Source organism: Gavialis gangeticus, unplaced genomic scaffold, assembly GCF_001723915.1.
Source record: "Gavialis gangeticus isolate Ggan-Ray unplaced genomic scaffold, GavGan_comp1, whole genome shotgun sequence".
NCBI classification, from domain to species: Eukaryota; Metazoa; Chordata; order Crocodylia; family Gavialidae; genus Gavialis; species Gavialis gangeticus.
In genome coordinates, this window is record NW_017729022.1 from 164,364,008 (window position 1) to 164,385,405 (window position 21,398).

Consider the following 21,398-nt stretch of genomic DNA (forward strand, 5'->3'; position numbering starts at 1 on the left):
TAGGGCCTACTGGTTTAATTTCCTAGTTCTGCCCATCTTCCCACCTGTGTTGCTTGTTTTCTTTCGGATGTGAGCTCCTGGAACCCTATAGATTAACCCCCAGTGGGTGCTCAAGACTGCATCCATGTAGTAAATGACTTCCCTCGCAAACCCTATGACACTGGCAGCCTCTAGACACCTGTGGAGAGAAACTCAGCTCCACGTTTAGATATGGGCTTTGCCAACAACAGCTGAAAGGGGTACTGCAACTCTCCAAAATGTATGGGTAATTGAAATTTTTTTTAAATATAACCTCTACAGTCAGTGTTGCTGCAGTCTTTCCACAGGAAGCCTTTATTGGTACTGGCTGTGGATTATTACTTGTGTAATCACTTGTGATCACATCAGTTATGGGGATACTTGATAACAGCCTCAGCTGACCACTGCTCTCCCAGGGAGCTTCTTGTAGCTGCAAACAATAAAATATCCTTTAACAGATGATTGACTCTTCCAGTGAGTACACACATTTTAGTCAATACTTAATCAACACTTTTGAACTCCTAGGATTAATAGCGCATGGTTTTTTATAGTCACACATGTGGAGACTTTGGAAATAAACATGCACATACTTGAATGAGGCACTTTACAGAGTGCACAACTTTGGATGGGTAAGGCTTAAGGAAAGGTTCCTATTTTTCTGGTAACGGCCAAGTGCTGAAGTCAAATGTAGCTTGGAAACCTTATTAGCTATGTATAAGATAGTGGAGGGTGTGCGGAATGTCTCTTGAAAAATACCCTCTTGTATTCATGCAGAGGAAAACAAGAGAGTTAGGAAAAAGACTGCATTTTAGAACCACACTCCTAGGGGATGTATAAAAGACCCACATAGAGGAAACGATGTGCACGTCTATATGAATGTAGGTAAATATATGAATTGCATAATTTTATACCTAAGAACAGTTCTGCAGGATTGTACCATGGGGTGCATGTGAAATGCCTAACATAGCTGCCTCTGAACTCTGTTTTGACGACTTAAAATCTTTGTAGCCCTCTGGAAAGAGGAGAACGTGGCTAAACAAACTCTGACCAACAGTGAAAATTAACTTGCCTTTTCTCTTTTATTAGTGGCGGCACCTGACTTGCTGGATCCCAAATCTGCCACTCAGAACTCCAAGCCCAGGCTGTCATTTTCTACAAAGCCTACAGTGCTCTCTTCACGGGAAGAAAGTGATTCAACCATTAATGTTATGAAATGGAAGACAGTATCAACAATTTTTCTGGTAGTAGTTGTGTATTTAATAATTGGAGCTACTGTCTTTAAAGCCCTGGAGCAGCCTCATGAAACTTCTCAGAGAACCACCATTGTGATTCAGAAGCAGACGTTTGTATCGCAGCATTCCTGTGTGAATGTATCTGAGCTTGATGAACTGATTCAGGTAATCCATGCAAAATAGTATATTGTTATCAGGTTTTAAAGCAGCTTCTTTTTTTATATAACAGTGGTTCTATAAAAACAATAACAAAACAGAGGGGAGGGATGCTGTTGTGCCAGCATGGGGGTTGCAGTTATAACAAGAAGCCTATCTTGGGACAAAGAGAATAATACTAACATTTTTGCATGAAGAATCTTGGTTGAAAAGTCATTGTGCACTTTTTTATATTCAGTACCCATTTTGGACAACCTTTTCATTGAATGCTCCTGTTGCATTAATTAAATGATTATTCAGGAGCAATAGATGTAATTTAATAATCTATAAAGGAATGGGTGTATTGATCAAGCCTTAGCTGGTTCATCAATACCAGTGGACCCTGGCAACCACAGTAGATCACCCCTTGCATTAAAAACATTCACATTTATCATTATTGTCTTTTCCCACTGTGCATTTCTTTCTCTTGATTTTTATTTTTAATAGAATAAAATAATCTTAGCCACCTATATCCATTATACATCTTGACTTTATTTCAAAATTGAGGGCTATGTTTACATTGCATCCCTGTTGCTGCTGGGGTGTCTGTTCTGGAGCCAGCCCTACCCACTCCCACCTGTTTGCCTGTGCCAAACCTGGAAATGTGGCAGTGAAATTGCTCTGGGGTTATCCCTTTCATCAGGGCTTTCCAACAGTTAACGTGTAGCCTGTGGATCGTAGTAGCCACCTCCTTCAACGCTGCAAGGAGAGAAAGGGCCTTGGGGTCTGGGAACTGCCAATGCAGCTTGAGCAACAGGTGGCAACGTGCAGCAAACAGGGTTCATGTGCTGTTCGTACAGCTTGTGCAGTGGAGGGCTGTGTGTTGCTGGTACAGCCTACGTGGCAGGGAGCAGCAGGGCGTGTATGGTGGGTACAGCAATGGAGGATGGGGGGCATGTGTGCGACTGGTGCAGTTTGCATGCTGGGGGGTCACATGGCCCAGCAGGAGTGGGGACTGTGTACCACCAACACAGCCCGATTACAGTGGGGGAACCTGGTGGGGTTGCCTGTGCAGTTGTGCTGAAATTGGACAGCCCTGCTTCAGAGCTGGTCCAAGCACCCAGGAGACAGCCACCTCAAGAACAGCCCTGGAGCAGTGCTCCTGGAATGACTTTGTTGCTGTGTTTCCATGTTTGGTGTGTACGCACAGGAGCAGGTAGGTTAGTGTGCTCAGGAAAGGCCACCCCGGCTATACCAGGGTTGTAGTGCAGACATATTCGTAAAGGTCATATTATCAACAGGTTTTTATCACTGTTATTCAGTTAAAGGTCACTTTATATTGGATGATAATCTGGCTCATGATACAATCACAGGAATATATCATGCATTTACTTTCAGTAGCAGGAGATTGCTCTGGATGTGCTTGCAGGCCTAGTCCTAAAGATTATGTTCCTCTATTGCATATTTCAAATGGCCCTTCAAGGAAACTTATCTTACTGCAGGTTTTTAAAATGGAAGTTTGATTTACTGAGGTGGTTCCTATGGAACACTAATTTGGAATTTTAAATTAAGTTGGCAGAACTTTGGAAGTTTTTATACTTTGTGAATTTCATTTTTTTTGTCAAGTTGTATTCCAAAAATGGCAACCAACTAAAGTTAATGAAGCTATTCCTTTCTCCTTGTGCACTAAAACACTTCTTACTATAGAGAAAGCTGTGTTGTTGCTGTGAAGTATCTTGGTGCTGAATAAAGATGTTTCAGTACTGTCATCAACAGTATGTAGCACAACTTATTTAGGAAATATATGCATGAGATAAAGCTATGCATCAGATACAAACTCTGAAGAACAAGGTTTAGGCCAGATCCTTAATTCATACAAACCAGTGGCTTCAGTGGAGCAATGTGAACATGAAACCTTCAAAGTTAAGGCTGCTGAGATTGATGTGCTTAGATATCTCATCATATGTGCTTCTCTATTCTAGGGCCTGCATTGGTAATAGCAAAAAGTTATTAGCATATAATGGCCAGTTGGGCTAGGTACAGATAGTCAAAAAGTCCAAGGCTGAATCGATTAAATCTTTGCAGATTAGTTTAAGTTGTGTAGATTGAGTTGATATGCAAGTGATCAGACATTTACTATTGATTTTGGAAATGCAGCCACATGCCTGCAGTGACCCAGGCCATGAGCTAGGGGGTGATAGAGCACACCTTCCTGCTGGGCCATGGCTTAGCCCACCCATCCTGTGAAGGGGGAGGAGGGGTGTGTTGCTGGGGATGTGCAAAGCATCCTGGGATGTTGGGGGCTCTGAGTTTAACTTGAATCTGGAGGAGATCTGGGACAGAAGTTCAATAAACCAATTTAACCTAAATCAGTTAGGTTTGATACTGTGTCCATCCAGATTTATCTTAAACTAGTTTTGGCCATTTTGAAAGTGGTTTATATGCACTGAACTCTGTTTTGTCACAGATTTGAACCAGTTTCTGATCATTTTTACTGGTTTATGTGTAATTTCTGTCCCTAGCCTTGGTGAGTCTTATGGCTAAGCTACACATGGCCATATCAAAATTAGTCACCATTCTGGTGATCATCCTTGGCATCACCACTCTTAGAGAGACAACCTTTCCAGAACACAGCTGAAGCCAGACAGTTGTAGGAAGAGTTTTTTTCTGATTGTTGGCTGGGCAAATAGTAGACTTAATTCTCCACTACTATCCATCCGCTCAAAGTGCTTATTTAGTTTTCATTTCTGTTGTATCTGATTGCCTCACAACCTCTGAGGTATTTATTCTTACAACACCCTATCACCCCCATTTTACAGAGGAAGAATGGAGGCACTGACTGCATAAGGTCCAGATCCCCAAGAGATTTACATGCCTGCCTAGCTTCTATCTTGGTACCCAGTGGCTCTTGAGATCAATGGGAGTTTATTTCATGCTGTAGGCCTAGCTCCACCAAAATCACTGGTAATATGCTGATTTACATCAGTTAAGAATATGGTCTAAAATGTTTATTTTTGAGAGATTATATCTGATGCATATTGTGTATATATTTCTTAAAGGTGTAATCCTTCATATGTTTGAGGATCTAGATATAGCTGAGATCCTTATGGATTCATGTGTGATTCTTAACACAATTTTAACACAGTGTTTCTGATTGGTTTCCTAAATGACTACAAGAATAACTATAAAGATAAAGTTCATGGTACATAAAGAATTATCTAGAGGGTATACATCTGAAAATAACACAGAGTATATTAGGTAGTTGTAAGGATTGGTATTTGTAATGGAGCTTATACACTATGATAGTCTCTTTAGTCATGTATTCGTCTTGGCTCCAAATTATAGTGAAATCCATTATAAACTTTCATATTGAATTTCATGCTCCTCATATTCAGAGTGCTTTGACACCAGTTTGTTTTAGCAGTCACTCAGCTTGTGGCACAAGGCTCTTCCAGTCTACATCAATTCTGATCTGTGACATACAGCCTTACTTCTTGGCCAGTCTTAAACTTCAGAAGCTGCTAACTGGGATTGATCCCACTAAATTATGTGAAGAATAAGGGTTATGATCAAATCATGAAGGTTAAATTAAAAACACACATTCAGCATAAGGATTTGTTTTAGTATCTCCAGAGACAACTGTTCAGTTTATTAGCCCACTGAGACCATCTAGTTTTCCATTTTCTTTGTTAAATCATCTCTTTGCCATGTACCTTGTTACATATCTGTTGGGCCCCTTATAGACCTTATGCTCCAGGACAAGAGATCAAGAAAGTATCACTACTCTTGTTCTCTACTTGCTCATCAACAAAAAAAAATAATTCTATTACAAGGGAATCTGTATTACTTTCAATCTACCAGTTATTCAGCATCCAGAACTTTTTTGGGTTCATTTCTTGGAAACTTGTCTTTTTACGATTTCATGGGAGTGCATGGATCTATCAGAAGTACAGAATGTGAAATATGTTTCATGTTTTTATACTTTGATGTAGGACATGAGAGGAGACAGGTGTTATACAGTGTAGATAATATAAAAGACTAATTAAATGGGATGCTCTTACCTTTGAGGACAGTTGAGTAGCTTCTACTGCCTTAGAACAATGAGTTGGCAATTGATGGCTGATCAGATTAGTCTAGCAGTATCACTTCTATATTCTGTTGGCAGAGAGATGGTCTTAATGACCTTTCTCTATCTCTTTTTTTCATGATTAAATACTGCAAATCTTCTTCAGTGCAAATCATTGCAGTTTTCTTCTTTGTATATTGTAATAAAACACTGCCTGAAATGAATGACAATGTATGACCCTAAATGCTGATTCCAGATGCATAATTTTGAAGATATTTCTTAAATGCTTTCCCTAAGTACTGTACTAAAAACATGCACAACCTTACATAGAAATGCTCTTCACCCCGAAGAGGCCAGAGTTAAAATATTGGATGCTAATGGCAATGTTATTTAAGGCCAGTCTGAAGCCCACAATGTAGGCAATATCATCTTTCTCACGCTATTCATTGAAGTTGGGAATGGCACAACAACAGAAGATGGGGCATATGGTTAATTAGATGCTCTCAGGAAGGAGGTATGAAACATTATATGTACACTGCCTCAGTGGTACTGATAGGAGGAAGCAAGAGAGTCAGATAGAAGCGCATGTTTTGGGATTAAAACTTAGGGTTTCAAATTTTTGGATGGAATGACGTTTAAAAGGGTCTCAGTAATTATGAAGAGGGAAAAAGATGAGTTTGCTAACATTAGGATGGAGATCTTGAAGAACAGAAACCTATCCTAATTATATTTTGCTCAGGTTTTGTAATAATATATTTGGAGTTTACAAACTAAGCAGCATGAAGGGAATTGGCCAGAAACTCAGCTGCTACATCTTCTTTTGGTTGAACAAGAACTCCATAAATAAACCCTACAGCATTTTTTTTTATTGCTCAACCTGGGCCTGCTGTTAAGTTGGCCCTGCCACAACACAGAGAAATTATCATACAATGCAATAACAGCGTAGATGTAATTTAAAGTGTGTGGGCGTTTCTTAAAGTGTGTACTTATGTAAACCTGATTCTTAGATATCCTGGGTGTGTGTACATGAGACATTTATTATGGAGTTGCCTAATTAGCCCCACAATAAAACATCACTACTTAGACATGCGGTGCTATTAGGACTGATTAACTAATTAACTCTTCTGTAGGATAGTACTGCCCAACACAAGTACTATCATACAGAGGAGTTATTTATACTTCCACAATGGATGTGTAGACAGTGATGGGGCTGGCTGGAGTGCAAAGGTGTGGGTGCTGCTGGCCAGTTAGATCCCTACTGTAGCACCTGCATGCCCCAACCAGCCCCTCTGCAACACATTGAGCTGGGATGGAGCAGACTGGACTGGCAGACTGCCTCTTGGGGCCCCCTGACAGCTGGGGCTGCTCTGCCCTGGCTTAGTGTTTTGCAGTCCCATGTGCATGTGCAAATGGTGCGCTCAGGAGCAATAAACTCTTGTGTGAACTGCAGTGGAGTTTATTCAATAGCAGGTGTAAACACATCCACTGAGGACTTTTTACACTTCCATTGGTACGCTTACTTTTTTCTACTAGGCTTTGCACTGGCAGGAGCTGGTATTTTAACCTGGGAATATCTATCTAGAAGTATATGAACAAAAATAGGAATTAGAAGATGGAAAGGACTAAGTTTTATTTCCAGCTCCCTTTCAGAGTGGGAGTATTCCCAGTAGTATGATTGCTGCTGAACATTTGAAAATGGGTGAGGCAGTTTCAAATCTTAGATGTACCAAGCACATTGCAATGTATCTGAAAGAATCCCCTTTTGCACTTGTTCACACATGCCTAGTAGCAAATTCTTTTAGATACTTAGCAAGGCAAGATTCTTAATGATCAGGTTGTTTTTGTAACCTCATGTGACATTGCACTACCATGAAATATATACACATGCATTTTTATGGTTCCTTTCATTAGCATGCTCTGTGCAAACATTTCAGCATGTATATGATTGACGGCAATAACCCCTGCCATAAAAGCAAAAGTAGATAGCTGGGGAAAAGTCTGACTGAATTCTTTATTTAGCAACTCTCTAATGTTGGTGGTATTCACATTTTATAGAACTCATGCAAAATACAAAAAATGAGAATGTTGAAACTCTTGTCTGTTGGGGAAAACGGACTTGCTCCTACATCAAAGGCTGCTTTTTTGTTCTAGAGTTCTTCCAGGGAGATAATGTCAGCAGAGCAGAGCATTCTGGGATACTCAAATAGCGTAGGCACTTGGCAATAAGGAGAGAACTTTGTCATCCTGCCAAACAAAACATTGATTAAATAAATGAGAACTTTTTATTTAAATACTCCTTTATTAGGTGCAGCTCAGCATTCAGCTGCTTTAAAGGTTGGCCTTATACAACAAAAGAAAAAAACCCTGTTCTTATGTTAAATAACTTCTCATTTAAAGATCAGGATCAAATGATCTTGCAGCCACCTATAAGTTTATCAGGGGAGGACAGCAGGGAATTGGGAATGTGTTGTTTACCAGAGTGCCCCAGGGAGTAACTAGGAATAATGGGTGCAAACTAGTGGAGAGCAGATTTAGGTTACACATTAGGAAGACATTTTTTACAGTAAGGGTGGCTACAGTCTGGAATGGGCTTCCAAGAGAGGTGGTACTATCACCTAACTTGGAGGTCTTCAAGAGGAGGCTTGACAATCACCTGGCTGGGGTTGTCTGACGTCAGTGCTCTTTCCTGCCAGGGGCAGGGGGTTGGACACAATGATCCACTGGGTCCCTTCTGACTCTATAATCTATGAATCTATGATGTAAATAATAACCATTTCAATAATTAGTTAAAATATCTTATGCGTGTTAACTTCAATATACAGCATGGGACTCCCAGCCAGGAGTCTGCTGATAGGTTGCAATATACTACAGATTGCAAAAAATACTTAGGACTGTTACGACCCAAAATAGAACAGGACAGGATGGCATTTTACTGCCTTCTCTCTCTGGGCCATGGTGCCATGGCCCATCCTCTTTCCTTTTTCATTACTGAACAGAGCACAGAAGAAATGTCTTTCAGAGCCTGTATAGTTATACAGTTTCTCAGAGAACTACGAACTGCTCCAGTCTTTTCAGTGGGTTGACTGACCCCACTAGTGATGATACTTTAACTAAGGATATCTTAAGACTTACACTTAAAGGAGTCAATAATGTTAATGACTATATTTCATTTTTCATTCTTTCAATAGAAACATCCTGTAAGCATACTTATTCCACCACCCCAAACTGTAGTGAGTAGGGAGTTTAATATTTGCTGCCTCAGAGGGACCAAACATAGAGGTCAAGATACTGCTTCTAGTACTTTTTACTTAAATCAGTAAAAAGTTAATTTTTTAAAATTTGAATGAAATTCCTACAAGCATGGATGGATTCAGGTTCCTGGAGAGGGGTATGGTCACATCCCTGTCATCTGTGTGGCATGTTGTAACAGGACCAGGGTTCCAGGGGCAGCCATAACACCCCCTTGGTGGCCACTCAGGTCCTGCTCTGCTCTGGCTCTTGGGTCCTTCTCTTCAATCTTAACTGCCATGCCTCGATGTTCTTAAATTTGATATTCTTGATGCTCTTAAAGGGAGGCCTCCCAAGGATCTGAGAGCAAGCCCTAATCTGTCTTCTTGTTAGCAGACCCCTCTCACTAAATTGGCCTTTCTGGCCTGTACGTGTGCCAGGGCACCTGTTACCTTATGGGTTCATTTCATGGCCTCCAACCTCCCCTGTAGCCATACCCATGCCTTGCAGATGCCACCAATCAATCCATTCATTGGGCCTTTGGCCCCAGTCTCATCTCCTGTCTTGTCAGGTTCCTATGTTCCTTATCAGTTTCTGCTCCTCATGGGATGGGAGCCTCTGACCCTAGTGCCTGTTCTTCTTGGGATGGAGGCCTCTGGCCCTAGTCTGCGCTGCTTGCAGGCACTGTGCCCTTGGCCTTGTCTCTGTCCGTCTGTCTCTCTTCTGGTCTCACTGGGCCTCTGGCCCTGACTCTTGACCTCTTGGGCTACACTGCAGCTTGTGCCCTGCCCTACCAGGTTCAAGCCTCACATGCCTCCCTGGCACTCTGGGACATCCTACTTTCCCTATCTGGTCCACCAGATTAACTATAACATTAACAATAAGCCTTCTGGCCATACCACAAATTCTCACTGGGTGTGTACCCCAAACATCAGCTCCTCTGTTGATTTGCAATACTTTCCCCTACCCTGAGCCCTAAACCTCTTTCCACTTAGAAGAATTCTCCCTGCATGTCCAGGGTAGCAGCAGTGTCTCTCAGATGCTCCTCCACATCCCTCCTGCTCTACAGTTCTTTCCTAGGCTATCTCCAGGGTCAGACCTCCTGCCCCAGTTCAAGCCCTGGGCCTATTTGCTTCTTCAAGCCCTGTCCCTTCAGTCAGGTAACTTCCTAAACCAGTAAGGGTTTCTCTTCAAGGCCTGATGGCTGGTCTCCTGGCAGCTTGTAACTGCTGTTCTAGCAGCATCCTTGTTGTCCAGGCTAGGCTTGGTCTTGTTGTCCTATTGCAGAGCAGCTAGCATTGCAATAAGCACTCCAAGCCTTTGGCTTCTAGCTAACTGTTCTCTTGCAGCTGGCTTGTTCTCTGTAGTGTCCCTTAGACTGGCTGCAGGTGTTCACCTTTTTCTTACTGTGCAGCTCCCTGCTCAGGTAGCAGTTTCTTTGCTGCTTACCCTGTTGTAGCTAGCCTGCCTCTTTCCACTGCCTGAGGTTTATCTGAAACAATTTTTCCCCTTGAAGTAACAGGGGCCCTAGGCTCCCTGTTACACATATACACAGTGAACCTCTGACTTCAGCAGCATGTGAGCGCAGCTCCTGCTGGAGCTCTGCGTTGAGCTCTGAGCTTGCCAGCTAATCAATTTAGGCTATGAGCAAAACATACACTTTTACACAGCTCAGACGCCCGGGGGTGAGCACCACCCTGTTCACTCTCTCTTCCTGCTGCCTTCTACCACCTTCCGCTGAATTCAGCAGCAAGGGACAAGAGGGGGCAAGAGGCAGCAACGCTCACCTCCAGCTTCTGGAGCTGCATGAAAGCAGGGGCTGTGGCCAGAGCTGGTGCTGATCAGCTACTGAGCTCATAAAGCTCATAACATGTGCAGCACACTGCCAAAAGGAGGGTGGAGGGTGCAGCTGCACTGCCGTACCCTCCTTGGATCTGCCCTGACTACAAAAGATTCCAGTCTATTGAATCAGGCATAGCAATAAATAGGGTGACCATACTTCCCAGTTTGACCAGGACAGTCCTGGATTTCATAGGCCTGTCCCAGACAGTTTTTAAAGAATAAAATGAGCGTTTTGGAATCACAGGGGCATAGAGCACAGTCTATTGGGGAGGCAGAGAGTCAAGGTGCACCAAGCAGCTCCACCTCCCCACCAGACTGTGTCCACTCCCCTGCCCACTGGCCTCTCCCACTGCCTGCAGCAGTGCTGTTGACTTTGGGGGTGGTGCCAGGGCCCAAACGTCCTGGATTTTTATGGTCACCCTAGCAATAAAGGATTTTTTTGTGCTTGCAAATACGCAGTTCTTCCTGAAAACTAGCTTCCTAAAAATTGTTTACTTTTTTGGAAATACCTTAAGAATGAGCAGGATACATCTAAATGGAATGATTGTGTTCCTTTTTCCATAATGTATTCTACATAGGGATCTGCATAAAATCAGAGGTTCATCTGAGAACAAGTGTGGCAGGTTCTAGGGTACTTGTAAAGAACTCTCAGTAATAAATGTCCGCTTCCATCCTAAACTCAAGTTTGCCAAAATCTCTCTTGTCTTATCATTCACCTTTTAGCTTGTCTGCTTCTTGGGTTTGAAATTTATTTTCTTTTGAGAAAAGCCTGACATATTTACGGATGATATGGAAACTGCATTTCTCACAGCTTAAATCACACCACCAGAAAGTTATGCCTGGTTTCTAATTGAACCATTCCTCTTTAAAATATTTGACACCCTTCAGAATTTATTGTCAATGGTATATTGTTCTGTGTAATTAAATATAGATGGAATATATTGTATATTACACTGCATCTTGTTTCTAATTAACTTGGTGTCCCATTCATGAGATATTTTACATCTTGTCTTCTAGCTGTGAGAAGTCAGTTCTGCTGCATCTTCAGAACTGTGTTCTCTACTTTTAACCAAATAGGCTCATTCAGATGCAACCAGTCAGATTTTGTAGATAATTTGTTAAAAATCTTGTAATCCCTGGAAGAGTAACAAGAAATCTCACTTAATTATTTTAAGATTCTTGCTACGTGATTTTTGAAGATCTTATAATATATCACAAACTAACAGATAGGGTTTGTCTCGGTTCAGAAAGTCAGTCTATAAATATGAGATGTATTAGCTTAATTTATTAAAGGTAGATCAAGGTAGCAACCAAATACTGTTTCATAGAACCTTTGTGCAGGTAACTTTTCCAGCTTCTTGAAGACTGACAGTCATCGACATCTATTGCCCTTACTTGGCCAAAAATACACCCTGTGCTTTTTCTGATTCTGAGCCTGCAAGCAGCGGGTGTTTATGCTTTGCAGTCTTTCCACACCTGAAAAGCTAGAAGGCTTAAAAGACTGATGGTTTAGTTCTTTTTGAGAATCAAACTACCATTGCATCATTTTTTTATATACAAGTTCATTCCAGAACACTTTAGTTATGAAGCTCATATGGAAGTACAAATAGCAAGGTAACAGCTGCCTGTTTATTGACAGTTGGAAACAATTTGGAGTGAATCTTATTTCAGGCAATTTACACATGGAAACTTAAAGTTGGATTTTGTGTCTCCACCTCCATGCATTCTTATTAGGAATGTATTATACCTATTAGGCTTCTATCCATCAAATCATTTAAGTGCATTGTTAATAATAAACATGTAATCATTTCCACCATGTTTTACTGGGGCCTATCTTCCCTTTCTGTCTTTCTCTTCTTCCTATTTTCCTCCTTTTCTATTAAGCTCTTTCACCTTTTCTGAGATTATGTTTACTCTACTCTTTGCCAAAACAAAAGTTCTGGGTAGCTCCTGACACTGTGGGGGGGAATCTGCTTTTACATGTAGGGACTGGACTTGATCTCCTGTAGAAGATCCTAGTAAAAAATCTGGTCCAGTCCTGCTCTCTGAACAGTCACCACTTTGTTTTGATGGGATCCAAATACTGAATTCCACACATGCTGCTAAGCTACTTGAGTCAGCATAGTGAATAATCACTGTTCTAGCTCTGGGTCACTTAGAAGAACCCTCTAGGTCCTTTTCCCACATGTATCATACCTCTTTGTAAGTCATGAAGCCTAGGTCCTGGAATCTGTGCCCCAGCTCTCCTCAGGCCATAGTTTCATAGTACCTAGGATCAGGAGGGACCTGAACAGATCATCTAGTCTGACCCCCCTGCCACAGGCAGGAATGAATGCTGGGTTCACAAGACCCCAGACAGGTGATCATTCAACCTCCGCTTGAATTTGCCCAAGGTAGGGGCAAGGACTACTTCCCTGGGAAGTCAGTTCCAGATTCTGGCTACCCTAACTGTAAAATATTGCCTCCTGATCTCTAACCTAAACCTATTCTCCATCAGCTTATTACCATTGTCCTCATCACCCCAGGTGGTGCTGAGGAGACTAGGGCTCTTCCTATTTTCTGAAGATCTCCCCTGATGAGTTTGTTGGCAGCCACCAGGTCCCCCTTCAGCCTCCTCTTGCCGAGGCTGAACAGGTTCAGGTCCCCCAGTCTCTCCTCATAGGGCCTGTCCTGCTGCCCTCTCACCAAACGGGTGGCCCTCCTTTGAACCCTCTCCAGGCTGGCCACATCCTTTTTAAAGTGCAGCGCCTAGTACTGGACACAGTACTCCAATTGTGGCCTGACGAATGTCACACAGAGGGGGAGTATCACCTCTCTGGACCAGCTTGAGATGCACCTTTGGATGCATGACAAGGTATGGCTGGCCTTGCTGGCTGCGATTTGGCATTGGCAGCTCATGTTCATCTTGGCATCAAGAATGACTCCAAGATCTGTTCCCGCCTCTGTGCTTTCAAGACGGGAACTCCTCAACCTGTACATATGCTGTGGATTCCTTCTCTCAAGGTGCAGCACCCTGCATTTATCTACGTTGAACCCCATCCTCTTCTTATCTGCCCACTTTTGTAGTCTATATAAACCTAGTTGCAGCCTTTGTCTCCCTTCAAGTGTGCCCACCTTGCCCCACATCTTAGTGTCATCAGCAAACTTGGATAATGTGCTTTCAACTCCCTCGTCCAAGTTGCTGATGAAAATGTTAAACAGTGCAGGCCTGAGGACTAAGCCCTGGGGGACCCCACTGCTCACATCTTGCCAGGTTGAGTATGACCCATCCACCACTACTCTCTGGGTGCACCCCATCAGCCAGTTTTTTACCCATCCAACTGTGTAGGCATCAATGCCACAGTCGCTCAATTTATTAATGAGAATTGGGTGAGAGACAGTGTCAAAGGCCTTCTTAAAGTCTAGAAAGACTATGTCCACGGCAACACCATCATCCAAGGATTTAGTTACCTGGTCATAAAAGGCAATCAGGTTGGTCAGGCAGGACCTGCCTTTGATGAACCCATGCTGGTTGCCCCTGAGCATGATCTCCCCTGCTGGCACCCCACAGATGTGTTCCTTGATGATTTTCTCCAAGATCTTCCTGAGGACCGAGGTGAGGCTTACAGGCCTATAGTTACTTGGGTCCTCCTGCCTCCCTTTCTTAAAAATGGGGACCACATTAGCTAGTTTCCAATCCTCTGGCACCTGCCCAGATGACCATGAATGCTCATACAGCTGGGCCAAATGCTCCGTGATGACCCCTGCCAGCTCCCTCAACCCTTGGGTGGAGGGCATCTGGACCTGCAGATTTAAAAATGTTCAGCTCTTCCAGAAGATCCCTAACTACCTCTGCGCTGACCTAAGGCCTGACAGAGCTATCCCCAAGATTGTCCCTACCTCTGGCAGGAGCGATGTCCAATCCCTGTTCAAGAAAATGGAGGCAAAGAAACTTAAAAATATTGGCTTTCTTGTCTGGCATAGCCACAAGGTTACCATTTGAGTCTTGCAGGGGCCCTACATTACCTGGTGCTCTCTTCTTGCTCCCAATGTACTTGAAAAAGGACTTTTTGTTGTCCTTAATCCTGGATGCTAGCCTGAGTTTCATCTCTGCCTTAGCCTTCCTAATAGCCCTCCTACACTCACGGGCCGAGGAGGAGTACTCATCCTTGGTGATACCCCCTCCCTTCCACTGGTTGTACACCTCGCTTTTAGTCCTCAGGCATTCCTGAATGTCCTTGCTGAGCCATGGGGGTTTCTGAGCACTCTTACCCACCTTGCTTCTCTCAGGGACTGTTACCTTTTAGGCATGGAGGATCGCCCCCTTAAGGTACAACCATCCCTAATGGACTCCCATCTCCTCTACCTTCTGGGCCCTCAGTGCCTCCCCCACTTGGACATTGCTTGGACATTTTCTATTTAGAGACCACCTGTTTGGTGAGATCTGGTGTTTCTAGTTCAGTCCTTCACTAGTTTTTTAGATTTAAGGCATCCCTCAGAAAATGCCCAGAATAAGATATGCACCTTGTTTTTGAAAGGCAGAATTAAAAAAAAAAAAAAGATAATTCTTTGTAGTAAGTAAACAAGGCCTGTGGTGCATGTTCACTTAAAGGCACCATGGCATCTGATCTCCAATCCCAACCATCAGGCCTCCTACCATGCCCTACTTGCATGGCAGGTGAAGCGATTTTTGGAATCAAGGATCAGAACCCAGTCATGAGTTTTATACTTGCTTATACACTGGCAAGACTTTGGCTGGCTCTGGGGCCAACAATCAGCTTATTGTCAGCCTCTGGCCTATGAACCTGGGGCCTTGGCCTGACCAATATGGCCACTCATCCCAGCCTCCCATCCTACAGATGGTCACTCAGGCTGGTTAAGGCTGTCCTGAAGCCTTCAGCAGGGTCTAGGGTTCTGCCTACTCACTGGCACTACAGTGGCCAGCCAGGGTCAGCTGACCCTCTAGTTCCCCCATATAAACCCCCAATTTGGGACATGACGTGCCTGTGCAACAGGTCTCAACCTGATCTGTGCCCATCTGGCATTAAAAACTCTGGTGCAACAGATGATGTCTCAGAACCAATCCCTCCCATCCCAGGTGGCATAGGACCATGAGAATAGCTAGCACGGGTGTAAGGATGAACACTAGCTTCACAGTGAAGTCACTTGCTCCGGCTTATTCCACCAAGCTCCATGCATCTCTCCTGCTACCTGAAAGGTATGATGGGGACTGGCTGTGCTTGAGAGGGTTGCTTATCCAATGCTACCTTTCATTCCCAGCTCAACCTGTAACCTGCTTTAGGGATCAAATGAAGGTGAACCTCAGCATCAGACTCCTAGTGGGGTATGTCCTGAATTGGGCTGCACCATTCATGGTGAATGATGGCTTTGTCCTTCAGGATGGGGAGCTGTTTCTCTGAGAATTCTCCACTTTGTTTGATAATCCCACTGGGCCTGTATGACAGAGGCCATATTAAGGAACCTTCACCAGGGAAAAGGTACTGCCACCACCTATGATTCTGTTTTCCACTACTGTGCAGCAAACACCCACTAGAATGAAGTAGCTCAGCTTTACCGGTTCTGGTGGGGCTGTGGCAAGAGGTAAAGGAAGAACTAGCACAGGTGGAACTGTCCCCAGGGTTTGACGCTTTTATGGACCTGGTAGTCTGTTCTGATCAATGGCTCTAGGAACAAAGGGAGGAAAAGAGGTACTCCCATCTCTTTCTGGCCCCTATGTCCTACTATGGTCATGCCTGAGCCCATGCAGACTGGTGCCATCTTATGCCAGAGGAACAAGAGTCATGTGGCTCTCAGGATTTGTCTCTGTTGTAGGGCCTGGGGACACAATCATTAAATGTTTAAGAAGGGTGATCAGGGAATTAAGCCACCCCCAGCTCAGTAAGGGGAGCTGTTTTGGGGCCATCACAAACTCCCTTTGCCTACTTAGCCATGGAGCTTAACAGCAAACCTAACCTTCAGAACCCTCAGTTACTGCTATACACTCATCTCCAGGTCCTGGGCCAGATCTTCCCACAGCCAGTTCTGATCACCTTACTCTGGGGCAGCAGGCAATTTCATTGATGAGGTTGTGGCCCAGGCCCTAGGAATTCTGTTAACGTTGTGGTCCAAGCCATAGACCATTGAAACTATAAATGGCTTACCTCTGGTGTTCAGCCCTGTGGAGTGAGAGACCACCACTCTGAAGATGAACATCCTCTGAACACCATGAGACACTACAGACCAATCAATTCACTACATTATTTCTCAGTTCTGGGGTTTCTCTGGCTTGCCTGCCATGATCCCTTGGTTAGGTGGAAAACTCAGGAGGTTCATTTTGTTTCCAGCTACTGTCAGCAGCACTTTGTAAACCCAGGATCACTGCCCACCTGTGTATTCAAGCAGGGATCCTGACCACTATTGCTCCCCAAGAGATTCAGCCCCCAAGGCTAGACCCAGCCTGCCTTGAAAATACAAGAAGTATGCTGACATATTTGAGAAGAAGAATATGGAGGTCCTCCCCTCACATGAGTATTATGACTACCCTATTGACCGACAGCTGGGAGCAAAGATCCTGGTAGGAAGTAAGAGCCTGAACTTGTCCTCCATGAATATCGGTCGGAAAACCTGGCCCAGGGATTCATAAGAAAGTCCACCTTGCCTGCTGAAGCCCCAATCCTATTTGTCAGGAAGAAGGAAGGGAGTTTCTGCCTCTGTAGGCTATAGGGCCTTTAACCAGGTCACATCTGCAATCAGTACCCCTTACCTCTCATCCCAGAGCTTCTCAATTAACTGAAAACCATCTGCATATTAACTAAGTTTTATGTATGGGGACCATATAATGTGGTGTGAAACAAAGTTGGTAACAAATGGAAAACCACCTTCCAGACTTGGTATGGGCACTTTGAATGTTTAGTTATGGCCTTTGGAATCACCAATGCCCCAGCAGCGTTTCAGCATTTTTTTCAGTGATGTACTGTGGGACCTCTTGGACCAATTCATTATTACCTACCCAGATAACATTTTAATCTCTCGGAAGATCAACACTTATTGCATATCCAGCTGGTATTGGAGAAGCTGTTCCACCATGGCTGTTTTGCCAAGCTGGAAAAATGTTCCTTTGACCAAACTTCCACTGAGTTTGTTGATTTTATTTTATCCCCAGAGGGCTTGAAAATGGATCCCCAGAAAGTTCAGGGTGTCTGAGTGGAAGGCACCTCAGAACATCAAGGAACTCCAATGATTCCTGGGGTTTGCCAGTTTCTATGGGCAGTTCATCATTAAATTTGCCCAGGTGATGCCCCCTCTTACCACACTGCCATGTAAAAATGTCCAGTTTTACTGGTCTGTGAAAGCCCAACAAGCCTGCAAGTACCTAAAGCAGACCTCTACTTCTGCAGAAGAGCAGAACATCTTTGTACAACAACCATGCTGGGCCTAGGATGGGTTGTATTTACCTGAGGGAGGGTCTCTATGCCCCCAGAGGTGTAAAACTCCCTTGTATGGGACTAGTCCATGGGCTGAATTTAAATACTAGTCAGTACTGAAGTTTAACAGGTAAAACTTCCAAATTAAAATATATGCCAGATAGTAGAATTTGCATTAAGTATTCAGATTGGTGGTTGCTTGTGGATTTGAATAGAGGACAGGACAGAGAAGGAACAGCAAAGTTGGTGTAAACAGAACTGCATTTTCAGACTGCATTACAAAGCTGTGAATCAATAGCTTTTTGAAGTACAAGTACAAGCAAGGGCTTGCATAATATGTGAAGTACAGGTATATGCAAAGGCTACACTATATTGCATAGTGCAGCCCTCTGGGTCAGACTACAAATACTCCCATTTCTTTTTTTCTTCATTTGAGCAAATATAGGAACAAAAGTCTAACACTGGAATTGTATGAATTTGGAGTTATTACTAAAGAAACGATATACAATGCTTGTAATTTATCATTGCCAATGACACCAAACTTTGGGGAAAAGTATCCACACCTGAAGACAGGAGGGCAATACAGGCTGACTTGGACAGGCTCAGCACATGGGTGGATGAGAACCTGAGGGTGTTTAACACTGAAAAATGCGAGGTTCTCCACCTTGGGAGGAAAAACCTGCAGCATCTTTATAGGCTCGGCAGTGCTACGCTGGCTAGTGCTACGGAAGAAAGAAACTTGGGGGGTCATGATTGACCACAAGATGAACATGAGCCTGCAATGCGATGCTGCAGCTAGTAAAGCAACCAAAATACTGGCTTGCATCCATAGATGCTTCTCAAGCAAATGCCAGAACATCATTCTCCCCTTGTACTCGGCCTTGGTGAGGCCGCAGCTGGAGTACTGTGTCCAGTTTTGGGCTCCACAATTCAAAAAGGATGTGGAGAAGCTTGAGAGAATCCAGAGAAGAGCCACACACATGATCAGAGATTGGGAAAACAGACCTTATGATGACAGGCTGAGAGCTATGGGGCTCTTTAGCCTGGAAAAGCGCAGGCTCAGGGGTGATCTGATGGCCACCTATACGTTTATCAGGGGTGACCACCAGTATCTGGGGGAATGTTTATTCACCAGACTGCCCCAAGGGATGACAAGGTTGAACGGTTATAAACTACTGCGAGATCATTTCAGGCTGGATATAAAGAAGAATTTCTTTACTGTCCGAGCCCCCAAGGTCTGAAATAGCCTGCCATTGGAGGTGGTTCAAGCACCTACACTGAATGCCTTCAAGAGAAATTTGGATGCTTATCTTGCTGAGATCCTATGACCCCAGCTGACTTCCTGCCCCTCGGGCAGGGGGCTGGACTCGATGATCTTCTGAGGTCCCTTCCAGTCCTAATGTCTATGAAATCTGGTTAATCTATGAATTGGGCTGCCTCAGGACCCAGATTTTGCCCATGGACTGCCCCTTTCCCCATGATGGATCCAGGCATATGGTGCTCACTCTGACCAATCCAGGACCCAGTGGGAAGAGGCTCGACATTCCTGGGGCTTGGCCACTGCAGGAGCAAGCCACAATGCTGGACTTATTCCTGTGGTCCTGCTTGGGCTCCATTGCCTCCGTTCTCACCTGGGTATTTGGCAGCCAAGCTAGCAAAAGCCACAGCATTGGAACCCCAGCAGCACCATGGCTTATTTTTGTGGAGGCAGCCAAGTGCTCTTGCAAGAGCTACATCTCTGGAGCCCTAGCAACACCACTGGAAGAAGAGCAGTACTGTTACTTGTTCCCATGGTGGCAGCCAAGTGCCTGTGATATTGGGCTTCTTTCTGCAGTGTTAGAGAATGCCTCCCTGCTCTGCTGGAGCAGACAGCTTGGGTCATGTCTAGCCTGGTCACCATGCGAGGGGAGGGGAGCTGCTAGGGAGGTGCAAAGCATCCTGGGATGCCAGGGGACTGTGAGTGCTGGAGGGGATCTTGGACAGAAGTTCAATAAACTGATGTAACCTCAGTGCTGCTGGGGCTGTAGGCACTGTGGCTCTTGCTGACTTGGCTGCCAAGTATCTGGGTAAGAGCAGCAACATTAGAGCCCCAGCAGCACCACAGTAAGTAGCTGAGCATTGTGGGCAGTTGGCTACTGCCCCAGGAACAAGCCCTGGTGCTGCTGGGGCTCCAGAGCCATGGGTCTTATCAAGGTTGGGGGGCCAGATGATCCAGCTCTGTGGGCCAAATTAGATTCACAGACCATATTGGACACCCCTGGGCTAAACTAACTGTCTTTTGCCTAAGCCATGACTCCCCCTTAGCAGGCCACTCTGGAACAGAAGATCTACCATTTCAAATGGTCATACTGAGAGGACCAATCAAGTCTTAGATCAATACTTTTGCTGTTACCTTAAGTTTCAACAGGTTAATTGGGTCTCACTCCTAACTCTCACAGAATTCTTATACAACAACTCTGAGCATGCCCCATTTGGGCCAAGCCCTTCCTTTTCAAATTATAGGTTCCATCCCTGGTTGCATTCTGCCTTACCCACAGACTCTGACACCCCCACAGAAACAGAATGGATTTGTACTATTCCGAAAGTCCAGAGGGAATTAAATCAACACCTGGAAAAGGAATGAGAGACCTATCAGAAGCAAGGGCCTGCTTACTCTGTGGGGCAGAAAGTATAGCTGTCGACTGAACATCTTTAGATGGACCAGCCCTCAAAGGAACTGGATCACTGGCTCCTCCACCCCTTCCTGCATAACCTGACAAATAAACTTGGTAGGCTTTGAATTACAACTTTCCTAGACACTGAAGATTCAAGTGGTATTCCATGTGTCTCTAATCAAGCCATCCACAGAGAATTCTTTCCTATACCATACCCACTCATCCCCATCCCTGGTAACCATGCTGGGATAGGAGGCATATATAGTCCAGGAGATCTTAGATTTAAAATGGAGATGGGGGAAATTATACTACATGATAGACTGGGAGGGATATGGGCCTGAAGATTGCATGAGGGAACCAGCAGAAAACAACCATGCCCCTGACTGAAAAACATTCCCAAAGAGCACCCTGGAGCAGTGACTTCCAGGAGCCACCCTTAGGTTTGGGAGTGATGTCAGGCCATGGCCTTGATCCTGAGGTTTCAGCATGACCATCATGGTTGCTCATCAGGGCCTGTCACCCTACAGCTGGTCACCCAACTTAATCAAGGCTGTCCTGAAGTCTTTAGCAGGGCTTAGCCTTCTGTCCATTCAGTGGCACTGGTGTGACTGGTTGCGGTCAGCTGACCCTCCAATTCCCCCCATATAAACCCACGACCTAGAAGAGGAAGTATCTGGGCAACAGTAATCCTAGACTGCCTCACTTTTTCCTGTGGCTTGTGCTCTGACTCCATTCTCTGTTTGATCTCTGGGCTTCTCAACCTAGTTTGCTCTTTACGTCCATTCTCTGCCTAATCCCCCAGGTTCCTGACTCGGCTTGC

At 44.4% G+C, this 21,398-nt stretch overlaps 1 protein-coding gene across 1 annotated transcript in view; it reads left to right on the forward strand.

Moving 5' to 3' along the window:
• The window catches only part of KCNK2 (potassium two pore domain channel subfamily K member 2), a 197,974-nt gene that overhangs the window by 7,328 nt on the left and 169,248 nt on the right, over nt 1–21,398 (forward strand). The window contains exon 2 of the mRNA XM_019516453.1: nt 1,105–1,415. Within this exon, the coding sequence (XP_019371998.1) occupies nt 1,105–1,415 (311 nt within the window). The remainder of the gene's footprint in view (nt 1–1,104; nt 1,416–21,398) is intronic.